At 31.8% G+C, this 19244-nt stretch overlaps 1 protein-coding gene across 2 annotated transcripts in view; it reads left to right on the top strand.

The window, feature by feature from the left end:
- Positions 1 to 19238, top strand: part of LOC148617004 (uncharacterized) — a 19893-nt gene extending 655 nt beyond the window's left edge. The window contains exons 1-14 of one of the 2 annotated variants that reach the window (XM_088584238.1): positions 864 to 1316; positions 2147 to 2286; positions 3514 to 3819; positions 4247 to 4337; positions 5106 to 5197; positions 5739 to 5819; positions 7146 to 7238; positions 8202 to 8297; positions 9160 to 9255; positions 9941 to 10030; positions 10517 to 10612; positions 11870 to 12226; positions 14825 to 14940; positions 17207 to 19238. In XM_088584238.1, coding sequence (XP_088440364.1) covers positions 2217 to 2286; positions 3514 to 3819; positions 4247 to 4337; positions 5106 to 5197; positions 5739 to 5819; positions 7146 to 7238; positions 8202 to 8297; positions 9160 to 9255; positions 9941 to 10030; positions 10517 to 10612; positions 11870 to 12226; positions 14825 to 14940; positions 17207 to 17227 — 1605 coding nt within the window. In that variant the 5' untranslated portion in view covers positions 864 to 1316; positions 2147 to 2216 and the 3' untranslated portion in view covers positions 17228 to 19238. Of the gene's footprint in view, positions 1 to 863; positions 1317 to 2146; positions 2287 to 3513; positions 3820 to 4246; positions 4338 to 5105; positions 5198 to 5738; positions 5820 to 7145; positions 7239 to 8201; positions 8298 to 9159; positions 9256 to 9940; positions 10031 to 10516; positions 10613 to 11869; positions 12227 to 14824; positions 14941 to 17206 lie in introns of those variants that run through there. The other variant, XM_088584237.1, reaches the window with a different exon arrangement.
- Positions 19239 to 19244: the final 6 nt, after the last annotated feature.

Below are 19244 nucleotides of genomic sequence, written 5' to 3'. Positions count from 1 at the left end.
GATTGGTGGGGGGGTGGTCAACCTGGATGAAATTTTTTGCTTTGCAAGTGCAATATTTTTATTTATATTTAAGCAGCAAGCAAAATTAATATTTCTGTTTGAAAATCTGTCTTGTTAATTAATGGGGGAGTTTTTTTTTCAATAAATAAATAACTTGAACAGTTTTCCCCGTAAAATTCCAACCCCATACCTCCCTTTTCCCTCGCTTTCAAAATAGTCAATAACTTTATATATCACCTGGCAATAATGTAGATTTTTTATACCTTAAGGGCATCTCTAGCAATATCCATTTCATTTGTGGCCTGTCAGATCAATCTGTACAGACACTGTAAATATTACAGTTGTCCACGGATGGTTGGAATATTTTACACATATCATATGACGTAAACAAATTCAGACGACAGCTGCAAATTCCAAACAAAAAAATGATTGCCTTTCCTATCATAGAAAAGCTATGCCTCAATTTTTGATAGTACAATCGGAGTTATATTTTTTTCCAAGGCAGGTTAGGTTCTTGACAACAGCAACAGTTGAACAGTGGAGATGAAAAACATGACCACAGTTACTAAAAATAGAACACAGGGGTCAGACAGTAGTTTTTCACATATATCTTCAAAACCGTTAGGTTTATCCAAATTCTTTCAATAGCTGAAATAATCCATATTATTAGGACTACAAAAGTCTTCAAACTCCTTGTAACAGTTATTGCCTTTGAAAGGGAAAAGATGACTTTTTTTTTTAATAGTTTTCAGTCATCTTGAAAACTATGATAGATTAAAAGAAACTTTCATTGTTGAAAAGATCTTGTGATAGTCCTACCAAAGACTTCTGAGTCAAAATTGCTGGACAACTTGTTTAATTTATTGCCTTTGAAAGGCAAAATTCAACAAGGTGAGTGATTCAGGCTCTTGGGAACCTCTTGTTCTCTTGAATTTTACGTTTCCAACTTAGAAAAAAAATTCTTATAGGATGTACTATAACCAAACATGGCATGAATGTTTGTTAGGAATCCTTGCAAAAAACAGAGTCACCATTACCAAAAATTAAGGGGTTTGTGGAAATAACTTGAAAACCAATGGGTATAACCAAGATTTCACAGGGTATAATTAATCAACATGGTAAGACGGACCTGTTGCTGAAATTTTCATGAAGATCTGTCAATTGATGTTGGAGTTGAATTGCTCTTGAAAAGCCCAAAAATGACTATGAGAGATTTTTTTCGTAATATGAAAACCCGGCAAAACATGTGGAATATTAATTAAGGTCAAGAATGCAGCTTTAGAAAGCAGATGAAATAAGAGGATATTTTTGATGAGGTGAGTGATTCAGTCTCTCTGGAACCTCTAATTAATAAATTCTGACTGTGAAAATTGCCACAACTTATCAAAAGAACCCCAGAAGTATTGATTGCGAAAGTAATAAACAGAAAATACCAAATAAGCTATTTTTGTATTGAAGCATAATTATTCTATGGGTTTTGACATTGAAAAATATGTCAAGCAATTTTTTGGTGGGGTAAGGGGCACATATTTTGCATTTTACTCAGAAATTCTATGTGTTACCTCAACTTTTGGTATCATTTGAAACATATGGCTACATAATAACCAGGGGCTTAATATCCTGGCTTAAGACCATTATGGGCCTAAAAAATGGGCCAGGGGCCTATTTTATCCCAGGATAATACCTAAATATCTATATACATGTATATTTAGTTTCTTAATACATGATGTCTCAGGGAGACTATTAGACGCTTGAACAATTGAGTCACAAAAATCTTGACTTTTTGACCCAGCAGGATACAAATATAGGCTTATACTGAAAAAGGATCCAAGAATATTCTCTAGGGACAAATTGATTCAGTAAAGGGAGGTTTTTAGGTACCCTCCCAGCTAGCCCACAGACTAGTATTTATATGTACATGTATATATATGATAGAAATTATAGACAGTAAAAAAAATTGACAAACTTGTAGATCTGAGATTCCAGCATTCATTCATGACTTTAAGTGTTAATTTTAGTATATATATACATTGTATATCAGTAGAATTGCTATTTAGCACATACATTGTATGCATTTTTTTATACAGAAATTTATATGTTATAGGTACATGTATGTTTAAATACATTTAGTTGTAATTGTTTTCAGATTGACGTTACATTACATCTGAGGAGAACAGATTTTAAGTACCAGTACATGTACATCTTTATATCTAGTAATGAGTAAAATCCTGACAGTACTGATTGCATTTAGGCTGGTGTTTGACTGTACAGCTGTTGAAAATTTAGGTACGAAATGACTGAAAATGTACAAATGTTCAAGTGTATGAAGTATTGATAATGCATCTTAACAATATTGAGTATTATACATGTAAGTCTGAAGCGTTAGTACATTATAATGCATCAGCAGAATAGTGCAGCCTTATGATGATCCATGTATCATGTTGTCATCATCTCAATTATTACTTTCTGTAGACTTTTGGTGTCTAGGCAATAACTTGCTATAACTTGAGTCTGCATGTATATGTAAGTGTATAAGATTTGTTTGGAATTATATCACAAGGTGTCATACCACTTAAGGAAGGTTTTGATTTATCTTAGGGGGCATAACTTAAACATATACTAAAAAAAGAGCCCTTAAAGCACAGGAGTTTGCTTCCACTCCAAAATATATATGCAGCCCAACTAGTATTTATACTGCAATTGTTCTATTTGAGCAACCAAAATGCATTGACGGTATATTTATTGGTGATATACATATGTCACTTTAGCCAAGACTACTTTCCTACCTTTGCTTGAATAACCTGTTAAAATTGTTACATCACTATCGGGAGCCATTGGTGGAAAAGAAATGTAACAAACACATTATACAAATCAAGCCTGATTAAAAATGATTAGAATTGCAGTGTAAAGAAAATAACAGTATTATAGAAATAAAAACAATTTATGAATTTTTCATGAACCGGAAAAATGTCTGGCTACTAACTTAAGTGATCTTTGAAATTATACCACTTAACATCATGCTTAAGAAAAGCTGAGATATGACTAGGACTATTTTGGAATTTGGGTCTGTTAAGTGGCCTGAAACCAGTATGTCTCCAATGTCCAGACAATAAATAATTAGATGTGTATCTATCTTTTTGAAATTGTACCACAGATGTCATACCACCAAAGAAAGGCTGGGATTGATCTTTGGGGTTGGGGTCTGCTTTAAAATATGGGCCCAGAAACCAGCATTTTCCTTATGTTTGGACAATAATTAGATTAAAAGCATACAAATATGTATCCGTCTTTTTGAAATTGTACAGTAAAGTGTCATACTATCCAAAGAAAAGTGGGTTAAAATTTTTCGCTTGTGCATGTAACTTTAACCATTTGGGAATTAGCTGCCAAAAATTTGGTATTACTCAAAAACACTGATGTGCATGTACAAAAATGTATGTTCAAAATTCTGTACTCATAATACATCTACATGTAATATTTATATAAATGCTTACAGTACTTAGATTTTTGCAGCTCATTGGATGGTTGTGGAAAAAATTGACAACTATGGCGACAATCTGACATTGCTTTGCACATTAAACGAAACATTGCAGACACCAGCTGATACTAGGAGATGGTATAAAGATGATTTAATGTGCTCTTTTGATAACACACCATCATCTGGTTTTCATAATAAATTTAGACCAGAGGTTGTCCCTGAGGGTGTAAGGTTGACAATACTGAATTTTTCTGAAGATGATATCAACAAGACATACCGATGTGAAATTGGATTTAACCCCTCCCAGAAGGAAATGTTGTTACAAGACAGTGTTTTCAGAGGTAAATTGTCCTTAGAAATACTCACATTTGATAACTACAGTCAAACCTGACTTTCCAAGTGAGAACAAAATCATGGTTACATAAGGCAGGTTTTATATACAGGTTAATTTTACATAGAATGCACTACATAAGAAGATTTTGATATTTTTTTTTTTTATTTTTTAAAGACAGATTATCACTGAATACACGTGGTCACTTGAGCAGACATAACTCTATGGCCCTTTTAAAAAAAATCGTAAGAATAAAATTAGTCGTAAGTTATGTCGTCACAATACTTTGATATACTAAGACGTTATAACTTACGACTAATTTTACACTTACGATTTTTTGTGAAAAGGACCACAGTATTGTAACTTATGACTGACATCTTTATTTGATTCATGCCTATGATGCATTAAAAAATCTAAATTTTCATTATATTTTCTAGATATGGTTATTTCCCCAAAGGTATATGTACCAGTAGTTAAATCTGAAAATGACGGGAATGGTTCTGTTATAGCTATTGTAGTTTCTATTATGTAAGTTATTATTTTTGACAATATTAATGTTTTTATTGTTTCATATGCATATGACCTAACATGACATGATGAACTTAGACCTGATTCAGAGGTAATAGTAGTACTTTCCAACTTGAATGTAATGTATGAATATCAGTTTCAGAGTGCAATGCATTCTATACTCTAAAATCTTAGGAAAACTGAAGAAAAAGTTGGATGAAATTAAATACATTTTAAACCTTAAGATAATTCTTCTTTTTTAAAGTGAATCAAGTGCCTGTTTTTATCACATAGTTCTTTTGTGCATCTCCTATTTTTATTTTCCATCTGACTTTAGGGGGTTTTCTGGAGCAAAGCATAGACTCTGTATTACTGTAATTCAGTGACCAAGGAGGGACCATCTTGTCCCCAACTTTTATTCCCTTTGACTGGAATTTGATAAATCTTTAAACATTTTTCATCACAGGATACCTTTATGCATGTCCTATTTTTTTTTTGTCTGAGCAACTTTTGGGGTTGAGGCAAGTGGCGGTATCAACATTAATGCTTGCTCACAGTCAGCCAGTCTGGTTTGTGTGGTATGGCTTTTATTATGATTGAATCATTTTGGAACCGACTAATAATTGAATAAAGAAAATAACAAAATTACTAATCTGGTAATCTTTCATGGAAGGGCGATAAATGGTACATGCCAATAAGCTGGCAAAAACTGGGATAAACAACAAAAATGAAATAAAAACACCTTTCATAATTTAAATGTATGTAACAGCAATCTTCCGTCTTTTGCAGATTAATATTTTCTGTTGTGGCTGCTATATTGGTTTTTCTCTGGAAGAAAGGATACATTAAAAGACTATTAAAACGTGGGCATGAAGACCAGGGTAAAGATTATTTACAACACATGCAACTTGTTACAAATGGGTTTATACCTGTAGTTTTTGACTGGTTTGTCCATTAATAGAATGACTTGAGTATAGATTCTTATTAATCTTGCAACCATGTAGCATTTTGATCATGAGAAAGAGATGATTTTTAAATTTAGTTGTGATTAGATTTTTCTTTGCAGATTCATGATTTTTTATGTGAAAATCTATCTAGAAAATGTACTGTTTTCAGACATTCTCTTAGGAATTTTTGGAGGAGTTTTCTTTGAGCCTACTGCAGGTACGAGGCTGCATGACAGGAAAAAAAAATGATCAAATTCAGTTTTCTGTTATTAGCAACTTATTTAGAAAAATATAGATCTGCTTATTGTTCCATATTCAGTTACTGCATGCAGAATCTCACTGTAATTCATTTAACTTTCTGATCTGCCACTCTAATTTCAGCTTTCATGATTATGGAAGTGTTAAGGGAAAAATACAGGATCTGAACAGAAAGTAGAAAATTTACTGACATAATAAGATGCTTTATTTCTTTCAGATTATTTTGAAGGGAGACCTTATGAAAATGGCAATACACCAGGCAATAATCAGGACCCAACTCTCATTAAATTTGTAAATGGTGAGACATAGTACATGACTTTTTATATTCTGATAAAGTCTGGAGATACAGTGAAAAACCCTTTCTGCACATCTCTCTGTTCTTCAGTCCACATATAAGCCAGAAACAGTTTTATATCACAGGGGTCTTTGTTCATGAGATTGATAATATAAACACAGACATTACCTCATAATTATGTTTTAATAACCTTAAAGGTTTTTACGATCCATAGCCTTACACTAAAAAATTACTGGGCATGGATGTTGGAAAAAAAAAAAAGAAACATCATATTTCATTAAATCAAACTCCTCGTTTTATACATCATTACAATACAAGAATGGCAGGATCCACCTAATTGGGCCTGACTGAAAAGACATTTCAAGATGTCATTTATCCTTTAGATTCTTTTTTGAAATCTCCTCTGAATTTAAAGCAACCTTTTTGACACAATATCTTACTTTAGCTTCAGAATAGACTACAAAAAAATATAAAAAGCCAGAGAGATTGTGGTGCCATTACTTTACAAAATTCAACTGTTACCACTACAATGTACTCACCTTTTTTCTTTACTTGAAAGAGATGAACATTAGTCATTTAAAAAAAATTAAAATCAAAACATTTTTATACACCTGGGAAAGGAAGTTTAGGGGAGGTATAAAGTTTTCACTCTTTCTGTCTGTCTGTCTGTCTGAACTATTTTCATAGCAGCTTGCTGCATTGTTATGAAACTTGTGGGATGTAATATTACCATATGGAGATGTACATACTGTTTGAAATTTGTATTTAGGTGAAAATTGAAGAAATGATGGCTGTTGGTCTAAGACAAAACTCTGTCTGATGTGTTGTCTGCAACTCCTCCTCAGTGACATGGAGGATTGCTATGAATCTTAATGGGGTATTAAATTATCATATTGGGATGTACATATTGTCAGGAATATATGTTTGAAGTAAATTTGCAGTTATATTCTGTCATTGTGTTGTCAACAAAAAAAAGTTGAACTGATTGCCTTTTAGAGTTGGGTGTTTTAGAAATGACTGCAAAATTGCATGTCAAAAGTGCTTAGTTTATCCCCATAAAAATTTTGTCTGATATGAATTGTGTGTGTCCACATTAGTCCTTAAATGTACAAGGTTCAACAGGCTTTGGACCTGGGGGTCTAAGCCCTGCTAGGGACAATGTCTAGTGAGCTGAGGAATAGTGCCATTTACAAAAGGAAAAAAATATATAAATTTTACTTGCTGTATATTGTTCTTAGATTTGATTTAATGAGTGTTTTTCCTTGTCTCATTTATTAAAATTTTTTCTACATTTGACTTGATATTTGAAGGTTAAAATTTCTTTTTCAGAAACAAATCAAACTGCTGAACTAGTGCCACTTGTGGGTTATGGTAGGAATAGAGCAAACGGCCCCAATGTAGCACTTGATACTGAACAAAATGGTAGTGTGTAGATATATATAAATAGAACATAATCATTGTCAAGAAGTGTAAAATTCATTTTTTCTAGTTTTATAAGAAAGAATAGTGACATCTCCATTATGGTTTTATATTTGTTATATACCATATGAAGATTTATTTTGGCTGGTGTAAAATTTGGCAATCTTGAGGCAAAAAATGTATGCTAAAAAAAATTGATGTTTTTTTTTAAATTTTGGCAAATGCTACAGTACCTGAACTGATCCATGCAACTAAAATGAGGATCAGTCATTTATCACCAATCAGTCTCCTATCAGTCTTGGATCCATCAAACCGATCCATTAAACTGGTGATTGATCACGTGACCACTGAGTGGTCAATATATTTTACAGATTTCATTGTTTCGTTTGTCAATTTTTACACATATTTACATAATGCAATAGATTTAAACATCAATAAATTACTATTATTTTACATTTATTTTTTTTTTTACACATATGAAATGTATATTTCATACTTTAAATTTAATTAAAATATTTAATGTAATGTGGTAGTATATTGTTGTCACTCCAATGAAATTCTTAAATTTACATGAATTAGTAATTTGTCATTTAATGTAACAAAACTGCAATCAGATTGGTCACCAGTCAAATATTATCGATCTGTCCATGATCAATCAGTCAGTGGACATTGATCCATCCAATAGTTGTGTGGATCAGTCAAGGGGCTGTAATTAGTGTACTAAGTATTGAAGCCCATAGTAAATGTTTGATATAATTATATTTCAGATAGACTGCTAAAATATGCCAAAATAAGAACTCCGTTTAAAAATTGCCCTCGGTTTGGTTGAAAGTTTATATATTTGATTTGTCGTTATAATGTCATCCCAGTTAGAAAAAATAGGACTTATTGTAGTAGTATATATTTGTACATTCAAGATAAATATTCTGCAGATGAAAAATATTTGATGTATAACTTTTTTTTCAGAGGAGAGTTTGATTCTTGAAGAAAATCCCCCAGCAAATGATGAACTAGATGTAGGAAGAGGCATAAATGAAAATAAAGTTCATGAGCAGAATGGTGGTTTGTATATAGAACTACAATCACTCTATATGAATTCTTACATGTAATTTTGCTCCTAATGATCCCAGAATTGTCTCATAATGACCTTAATATGTCAGAGAAAAATTGTAATTGTATGTTGTGAATCTTTCAATTATAGGATACTTCACAAACATTACTTGTTTTATCTCACCTGTGGATGAGATCAGGAAATCTCACATGGCTGAAAGTGGAATAACCTTGTCTCCAAAGTCAGAAATGAAATTCACAATATCCATCATGCTGAAACTACTTTACCTTGTTACATAATACATATAAAAATGCATGTAGCTTTGCATTGTACTGTGAAAGTACTTTAATTTGTGGATACCAATTTTAGTGGCTTAGAGAAGAAATACAAGTTCGTGGATTCTTGAATTTGTGGTTTTAAGGTTTCCAGTATACTCGTCAAAGGAAATCCCCTTTTCGTTTGGAACCAAATTTTGTGGTTTGGCCTAACCACAAAAGCTGGTGCTCAATAAACAATTGTACTTCCACAGTATTTAAATCAGACATTGCATGTGAGGCCAAATGTGTAGACATACACACAATAAGAGCATGGTATCAGATGAGCCCTCAGAAATAGTTCATGGAGTGAATTCAGAGTAGCCTTTAAATTGATTTGAAATTGAATATACAGTTAATAAATAAAATTAGAAATAAAAAAAAAAATAACTAATTTACAGTATCTAGATCCGGTACACTAATTTTTTTTTAAATGGACAACAAGGTGTACCTATTTTTCCCTTTTCAGCTATTGTCCCATTTTTTGTGTGATGCTCGGTTGTATGCTGTGCCTAACTTATATTACTGTAAACCCATATGAACTTCATTTTATTTACAGGAATAAGTATAGATGCTGATGAGACTTCAGTATTAGGATATTGTGGCAATAAAGAAAACAGTTGTACTGGAGCTCTAGATTCTGTAGAAGAAAGAGGTTTGTATATATAAACAGATAGAAGAATAATATTTAAAAGAGTTTAAAAGAGGAACAGTTATTGAATGCCTTTTTACATAAATGCTGAAAGTTTTCATCACTAGCTTTATTTAATTTCAACATCATTAAAGACTTGTTTGTTTATGATCTTCCTTCAGAAAGGAGAACTCTGCAAGATGGCTATTTACATATATTTCAAAGATTTCGAACTTTGTGTAGCCTTGAGCATTTTATAAAAGCGTATTTTGCAATAAAGGTTATTTATTTTTCTGTATGTGGGTATGATTTATCATAAGAGCCATTTCTAATACAAAGGTGGCCTTTCCCTTTAAGGAACAAAAATTATACATACAAAGTAACAAAAGTTAATGAGCAACTCAGGCCCCACCAAAAACTGGGAGCATGGACCAGGTGCACTGGTAGGGTAAGCATCCTCTGCTTTTCTAGAAGCACCTGCTGAGTTGCTCATAAAAAGTCAAGTCCAGGGAAGACGAAAGAGGAAAAGAAAACTATGACATGTTGAACAAATCAGTTTTCATGTTACAGATAGATATACTGTAATGATCCATGTAATGTATACAGAGGTTAGACTGGTTAATGTGAAGCAATAATGTGGTTATTGCCTATTGTGATACTGATAAAAAAAATCAATATCTTGTTATAGATAGTACTATTTCTATTTTAGATAATAATGTTTCATGTGAGGAGGCCATCCTTCTGTTGGCAGAAAATATAAGACCTCTAAATGAAGCTCCATCCGCTGGAGGGAATAATGGTTTGTATATTTTGCCTTTTTTTATACTGTAAAATTACTAATGTTTGTGGGGTTCCAATTTTCTTGGATTTAGTGGGTAAACAAAAATTGGACTCTGTTTTAAAGTAATAATATAACTCTTTTAATTCTATTTAAAATTCTGAAATCTTTTGAAATTCTACTTATGTATACAATGTAATGAAGTGTATCACCTTTTACACTGTTTGCACTGTGATCTTTAACATAGATTAATGTGCTTTCCTTTCGTTTGTACATATATTGTAAGTGCAACTGAAAATTATAGAAAGATTGGACCTTGCATTAATAATGATAATTGTAGCAGGACTCTAAAGAGAGAAAATCCTATTTGAAAATTTTGCATTTTTAATATTTAAATATGGCTAAAATTTTTAAATGCTTGCTCACAGCAAGAAATCCAAAGGGTCAAAAAGGAAGTGTATATAAATGTTTTTGTCCATTCTTACATGTATAAAGTTTATATTCCAGATGGAAGAATGCCTCTCCCAAGAGAACCTGTAGTGCACCTTAGTACCAACATGGGAAGTAATCAAAACCAGCCTCATAATTCTAGTCAGAATACTGGTTTGTTCATATTTTTTTATAAATCAATTACAGTATGAAGAGGTCAAAGGAGTTATTAAACTTTATTTGAAAGTTTTTACTGCTTTACATTCAATTTATTTTATTCTTACTATTTTAGTTAGAGAATATAACTTTTTTAATAGATGATAATTGTTTGGAAATAAGGTTTGTCTTGTGCCAACCAATGCCTTGGTCTTTCAAGGATAACCTATTAAATGCATGTGTCTGCAGTAATGTTTCTTTGTTGTGTACTGTACTAAGCTACATAAGGTTACATAGTTTAGGATGAAATGTGGCAGAGTTTAAAAAAAAAAGCTTTGAAATAGTGAAATTTCTTCAGCACAGTAAATAAACAATAAAAGGAATATAAAGTTTTTCAATATCATATTAATCTATGTTCTCATTCTCACAGATGTTGATTTTTTTTTTTTTTTGAAAATGGCAAATTTCCATGAAAATTGAGCCAATTGCAGATTGATGCATGTGAACATATATATCTTAGATTTTCAATGTTTTGTCTCTAATAATTGTTGAAAATGTTGACAATATTTTCCTGACTTAGGTACATGGTAGATTGTGGTAAAATACCACTTTTTGGAGAAAGAAGTATGTTCTGAAAATATCGAAATCTGTCTAAAAACTAAAGTGTTTGAAATAAATTTGAACATTGCAAAATTTACTAGTTGAATACGTGCCATCGTGTTAAAAAACAAAGTTTTACCCCTTTGCCTCCTTAAGAGGAATTTTTTCAAGGTTTTTACAGAAATCCCAGGTCTTTGATAAGGTCTTGTGTAAGGACATTTTAGTTTTACATTCAAATCCAGAGAAGTTCTTCAATTAAAATTTGCAAAAGTTATTTGATTGGTGTTTTATATCCAGGTCAACTGGTGTAAGACCAGAAGACATTGCAATGGGAGCCCAGAAAACAGAAAGTTGATGTGATTAACATACATTGTAAATATAACTGTCCTTGTAGCCTTCACATCTGATATCCTTTTTTGTCTTGTATATAACCATAAACCAGTTTCCATCAGATTTGATGTACAGTTGTATATGCTGAATGTGATGTCATTTAAATAGACCATATGACTCTGTCTTATACTATCAAGTTTAGACTTTATCCACATGTTCTTAATCAAGTATGAAGAGACAATAATTATTGCTGAAAATGATTGAATGACTTCTAATCCTTTCATAAATTGTCCTTATATATTGAAAAAAAATAGTTTTGAAAAATTATTTTACTATTTTTTACAGTACATTCTACATCATTATTTAAAGCCAAAGGGAGTAATGTAGCTTTAGCTATAAGTGGAAGTGGTAAAGATCTGTGGTTATCAAAAGAAGAACAGGAGGAGGACAAAACTGATCCTAAAATTCCACAAGGGGAACCTATTAACAGGGGAATGCAATATAGTTTACTTGATTCTCAATTATCGGATAGAAATCGAAGTTCTGAACAAAACAGTGAAGAGGAGTGTGTTCCATCAATAAATACACCTATATTTAAGGAATATAGTGGTTTGCCTATTAGAGAAAAGAGTTTTGATGCAGATTTATCTTTTAGCAGGCCTACAAAATTAGATATCGCAAAGGCAGGATTCTTTTATACAGGTACATATAATATTAGTATATTTTTTTCGCATTTTGATGGCAGTTTATTTTAAATTTACTTGGTATTAAGAATTGCCATATGCTGCCAACAAGTATAAGGGTCCCTAATTACTGAACACCTTTTTTAAAAAGGTGGAAAAAAGTTGAAAAAAGGTGATGAAAATTACCTGTACATATACTGAAATAAATTTAAAAAAATGAAAATGAAAATGTATTTGTAGAAGATTGGTTTGATATTTGCTTTGTTGTAGATTTCCCCATTTTAAAATCTGGGTTTTACCATATTTCTTTCCAATGTATTAAGGCCAGAGAAAAAACGCTTGTTTGTTGAAGGTTACCCTCCTTACCCTATTTTTTCTTCCTACCCTAGCATATTTTATTGGTATCATTTTTTATTGAAATGCCATGAAACTTTCATTTCTAGTTTAGCACTATTAGAGACAAGAAATCCTCCCATAAGTGTCTATATAAAATGATTTTCAAAAATAATATGATTTTACCTATTTACAAATGTGCATATATTTTGTTTTGGCCTGAGATAAAAATTGAAGATTACATAGAGGTCTTCATTTTTTATAATACTGATTTTGTATTGTTGAGGTGACGGTTTTGATGCCCTGCAATATCTGGATCAGTTTTCGTGGTTTCAGAGAAATGATTAGTGTTATATAGTTATACAAATCAATTTCATGGGTACTATTTTTTGTTTTCTTCATAATGCCAAAAAGGCAAAGAATAGGGCAATGCGAAAATTAGTATGTATACAGTATTGAATACTCTTGAATACTATGTGGCTTCAGTAAGATTTTTTTATGTGGGTTGTTGCAGTGGAATGATATTATGATAGTCTTAACTTCCTTATAACAAATCTTCTTTGTACACTACTAATTGGTAGAAACTTCGTCTTAACAGGAGGATGCTTTCGTCCCTGCCCTTTATGTGAGACATTATTATACTCCAACTCAATGAGTGGTTGTTATACATGTTATATTGGAATCATCCTGTCTGTCTGACCATCTGTCATTTCTAGAGTCTGGAGATCATTTTTGCCACTTAGAACAGTATTTTTTAACACTGACGGAATACACCTTTATAAGAAAATATATTTATTGCTGGTTTATGAAGTCAGCTTATTAAGTAGCACTCCAGCTAAGAATCATGCAAAATGTGATGCATGGGTTAAAAAGCCTACATATTTTTATTTTTGATATTTTGTTTGACTTGCTATAGTAAACAGAAATTAACATTCAGTTTTTCATATGACCCGTGTTCTTAGGAGATGAAAATTATGTAGCATGAACTGTAGATTTTAAATTTAAGGGAGATAATTCTGTAAATGACACCCAAATACAATAGAATCTATTGGATTTTCAATGTGGATTATCTCCTAATAGCAGGCAGATTTGAATGAATAATTACATATTTCGTAGTATAGACCCATAAAATAAGCTAAATACAACAATAAAAATATGTAGCCTTTTTGGGGTGTATCATATTTTTTAGATTTTGCAAGATTCTTACAAAGACAGCTACTTAATAAACATAACTCGATTGTTAGATAGGTCAGAGGTCATAGATATCTAAAAATACACCAGTGCAAAGACAGGAGCATGTTAGGTGTATGTATGTCTTTAGGGGAACTTCGCCACTTTTTCATTTCAAACAAAATGCTCTATTTTGACAGTAAATCAATGAAAAATACTTTCAAAGTTGTACTCATAAAAAACAACCACAAAATCTGTTTTAGGGGCACTAACTCCTACATCAGGTACAAATCATTTTAAAAATTTCGGCATTGGTTCATCTTTATGCCGAAATTTTCAAAATGCTTCATCCCTCGATGTTGGAGTGAATTAATATTGTTCATCAGAATTTTGTTTAATTCAACAGTTTTTGAGTTATTTGCAAAAAATTGTATTTTGACCCCTTTGTTCTATAGTCATAGTTTACTTTCATTGAATTCTGTACAGTAGTTTCTGATGAGAAGATTTTTTGAAAGTAATATACATCAAAACAGCAAAAATTTTCAAAAAGGACAATAATTCCAACATGGGTCAACAGCTTTTTACCAGAATTTGACCACAGATAGATGTCATTATGCTGAACACTTATACCAGTATGAGAATTTGGTATAACCTAATTGCTTTGGAGATATATGTAAAAAAAAAAACTGTTGTCTGACCCCTATCTTCTTTTTTTAGTAATGGTGGCCATGTTTTTTTATGGATCACAAATTCAAATGGTCATTTTGTGCATGATACCCTAAGAAACAGTCAGACTAAGTTTCATTCAAATTCCACTGAGTACTTTCAGAGGAGAAGATGTTTGAAATATTGTTAACAATGACAACAAGAGACGACGATGGACACCAAGTGATAGCAGTGCTAAACATAAAATGATTTTACCTACAAATGTACCTCTTAACCCTATTTTTTTTTAATAAAATGTAACATTTAAAAGGCCTTTATTATATCTTAGCTTACAATCTGTTTTCTCAGCTGTCTTTCAGATACAGAAATTATCATAAAAGAGTGAGAGTATGCTGTAAAAGCTTTATTGTTTAGCTTATTATCACACTTTTGTTATTTTATTTTTTAGGTCATAATGACAAGGCCAAGTGTTTTTTCTGTGGAAACTTGCATGATTTTAAAGAGGGAGATGATCCATTTGAAAGCCATTGTCATAAGCTGAACTGCCCTCATTTGAAAGAAAAGGTAAAGAAGATGCTTTTTGAAAGGGTTTTTGTGTTTTGGGCACACTCCCCATTTCTGCTTTCTTTTCTTACTATAAACCAGGAAATTTTCACGCTACCTTTTTTAGCCGTTTCTGCTATAAATCTGCTTTCGGGCAGTTTTAAATTCGTGATTGTTCATCAAATTGTACTGTAATGGTCTTGGAAGACAGTTTAAGTTTTGCTTTATTGATCTTGGCTGAAAATTGTGAAAATAAAACTGCTATGAACAAATTTCAAGGTTTACAGTATTCAAATGTAGCACTAAACAGGAGGACTTAACACGACAGCTTTTTTATTTCATAAAATGTTCCTGGTTTATTAGTCTGTATTTCTGTCTATTTCAACATAAAAGTTGAACTCTGTTGAGCCATTTAATGTAAATTTGACTTATATGTTTTAGGTGATGTATCTCATGCAGATTTGTTTAGAAGAAAAAAAATCTTTTTAAACCTAGGGTTTTCATGTTTCATACAGTAGCATTGTCTTAAATTTTAACATTAGGAAGAAATACAAATTACATGGCAAATGGTATTTTAACTGTAATTTGGGGAATAGAAGGTTGTTTACAGTATTTCCTGTAGGCTGAGCATATATAGAGTGCCGTGGTGTTAAACAAAAGTTATCATTCAATTTGTCAAAAAATAAAATTCCATAAAACAAAGATCTTATGTCAACTGATGGCAAATCATTATTCTTGCCAGAAAATTTAACTGCCGATACAGAGAAGTTTTTTCATAAAAGTATTTCATGCTGACAATGTTGTCAAAGATATGGGTCCTACAGTGCTTCAAGAGTTTGTGTTAATTTTCATTTGAATACCAATACATTGTACATTTAAGAATCAGGTGGGTGGTAATTTTGATTTATTGAAAAATACACTAAACAAATCTTTTTAATGCTGATATGAATTCTATACACCCAAGATACAATATCCTTTTATCCTGTATCCTGGGGTTGATTGATTGATTGATTGATTGGTGTTTTTTCGCCCAAGCAGCAATATTTTGGCTATATCCAGGCAATGAACTTGAATTGGATGACAAAATGAACATGAAATGATGATGAAATGAAAATGGAATGGGGTACAAGGATAATAATGTCGACAAATTTTGATTGCCACTGAAAAGAGGGAGAATTGGGAAGGGTCAGAAAATTAAGCCTCCTGTGGTGGAGCCAGATTTACTACTCCTGTCTAATTCCTCAGCAGCTTTTTTTAACATGGCAGGAATGTTACAGCTTTCCCAACACGTTGCACCGCTGTGGTTTGCAGTCAGGTTTTCCGTGTTATGACCTGACGATCTCTGCATATAGCATGCAAGGTTTACCCCATTCAACAACATGGGCACAAAACCGAATTGCTCAGCGGGCCACGATTCTGAGCACTATTTAGTCACCTTCAATGGCAAGCTTAACACCGTTGCAGGCCCATTCCATTGATACTCATACAAGCACAGGGCCTGTATCCTGGGAAGAGTCATCTGTAAAACCTTGATAATTGGTTGAAATGCACAAGATGTTTCTCCACTGTTGCTATTTCATATTATGACGTCATAAATTAGGCCTTTCTCATGAACAGATTAAATGTCACCGTTAAATGTATTTTGACCTCTATGGAAGGAAAAGGTTCAAGCAGGTCAATTTGATTTAGCTGACTACAAATGTATAATATAACTTTGATTTTAAACATATGCATGTTAAGAAGAAGAAAGCACTGCAAGAAAATTTAGGAATGGAAAGTTTCAGGATCTTTGGATAAGATTTCAATATGCTCTAAAAAAATTCTAATTAGAGAGCATTGAAATGTCTGAGATTTTTCTGTTTTGTTTTGGTTTTTTTTTCAGAAGTACTAAAATCTTATTTACACAAAGGATATTGAATTTATTTCAGAGATAGTAAGATTCACAAAATAAGGTACATGTATATCACCATCTGCCTGAATTTTACCTGGCTTATGTACTGTTAATTAAATTACCATATATAGGTATATCAGTATAACCTTCTATCCCTGTGTGTACTGGGCCAAAATAGTGTATTGTTTTGAAATTTCTCATACTTATTAAAATTTCATCCATTAAAAACTGGTTTTGTGCAATAAGTAGGAAGATGTTTATTATTTTCAAAAAAACATGAGATGGTGGTTTGAACTTAATCATATCAGCAAAGTACAAATGTATGTTATTAAAACTGCTAGAAACAAAAACTGACTGTCACTATTTGCTGTTAAGCATTGTTTTTGTCTCTTCCAGAACACTGATGATGCAAAGTAAAGATTGATACCTCAAGTTTGCAACAATTTTGTGGCAATTCAGTCTAATTTCCAGACTTAATAACAGCAGAAAAGTTTCAAAACTTTGAATTGTGTCAAAGCAATCGCAAAAAAAAAATTTAAATGTATGAAAAAGAATCAAACAGTGCAAGAACACTGCAATGGATTAGAATTACACATTACAAAACTGTTGGCAGATTGTTATGTATTGTATGAACAAATACGAAGTGTTTGTGCAGATGTGTAAAAGATTTCAAATCATGAATGTGACTACATGGTAAATTTGTGATGTGTTTATCTGTGATAAATTCAGTAAGATAGTGATATTGTCCATTTTAGACTTTGACACCTTAGATGTGCCAAATTGATGCTTTTGTTATGTTTTTTGGTTTTTTTTATTCCAATTGCTTCATTAGTTTAATTAACTCATGTCTTCCTTGTTTTAGTTGAAATTGACATGACAATTGTAAAGCTTTTTTGTTCGATGAAAGAAAAAACCTTTTGGGAGTATAATCTCTAAAATTGTACATACATTTTAATCAAATTCACAACCTTTTTTTTTTTAATGTTAGCTCTGTACCATGTTCATTGTTAAGTTTAATAAATGTATAAAGGCAAGGAAGATCAAGAAATTTATAAAAAGAGGGGGTTTCTAATCATCTAATTAATTATAGAGGAGGAATCCCATGCTATCATATGCCCCTTTGTTTAAAGTTTCCACAAAATTAAGAACTTAACAAAATTTCCCAACATGTTCAACCCTTAGAACCATTCCTTCAGATATCTGCCTCTAGTAAAGAATGGAATGAAAGTTTTTTATTGTATTTTTGCTCAACTTATTTTACATATTCTGACTGGTCAGGGTTAGCATTATCTTTTTTCAATGCAGGTACTTTTAGTTTTGTAGGAGGTACTTTTCAACATTTCTTTTATAAAAATGTATGAAATTTTAAATTTTGCACGTACCTTTCATTAGCTTAGGTAAAAGTACCTGGTACTGCTTCTTATTGAGACAACAATACTTTCTGAATAGGAAACACTTTTCTGAAGCAAGTCCTTTATAGGAAGGTTGCTATATTGAACTTTCATTGAATAATCATTATTTCAATGTTGTGAAATACATAGGATCAGTTGACACAAACTCTTGTTTTATTACAGTCAAACCTATACCGTACCTATGGACTTCTCTCCACAACAAGTATATATCCTGAACAGACAGAGCCCACTCCTAAACATAGCTCTATGAAAGCTATTTAATATCACAGGCAATTCAGAAGGTTTCATTTTCTGGTAAAAAATCATTAAAAACCTGTCTAGTTTAGGCAGAAAAGCTACTACACTTGTGTACCAATATTTACATGTGTGAATTGTACTTCTTAGTTCAAGGGTTGTTACTTCACTTTTTTGAAGTATTGATACTTTATACATATATTTAATTCATGTTATTGTCAGATTTGTTTTGTAGAAAAGCTATGTTCAAATGCCAAAGTCTTAGGATTAATAGACTTCATTACAAATTGTAGTATAAACAAACTACAGTACAAAATGTAATAATTATGATGATGTGGAGGAGAATATGACAATTGATGGTAAAAGCCAGAGAAAATCAATAGGCATTATGTAAACACTAATATATCAGGGTTACAAAACTACAATACAAAACATAACAGTCATGCATACCTGAATTATAACTAGGTCTCTACCACGAAAAGTGGCAGTCACCCTATAGTGAACTCTCTGTCCGTCCGTTACAAGCTTGTGTCTGGTCTGTAACTTTTTTGTCTTTCGATGTAAGTTTTTTTTTATATTTTTCCATGTGGGTAGATCACCTAAAGATGATATATTGCATACCATTGATAATGGCCTATGACCTGAACCTTTGATTTAAAGGTCAAATTCCTGTTTTTCAGTGACAATCTCTTTTTCGGACTGTAACCTTTTTTGTCTTTCTATGTGGGCTTTGATATTTATCATGTGGCTAGATCACTTAAGATGATACATCTCGTACTATGGATAGT

The sequence above is a fragment of the Perna viridis genome, chromosome 5 (genome assembly GCF_037379345.1).
Source record: "Perna viridis isolate PV_CMFRI_1.1 ecotype Kerala chromosome 5, ASM3737934v1, whole genome shotgun sequence".
NCBI lineage: Eukaryota > Metazoa > Mollusca > Bivalvia > Mytilida > Mytilidae > Perna > Perna viridis.
The sequence above is the reverse complement of the archived record's forward strand: the minus strand, read 5'-3'. Positions and strand labels throughout refer to the sequence as shown.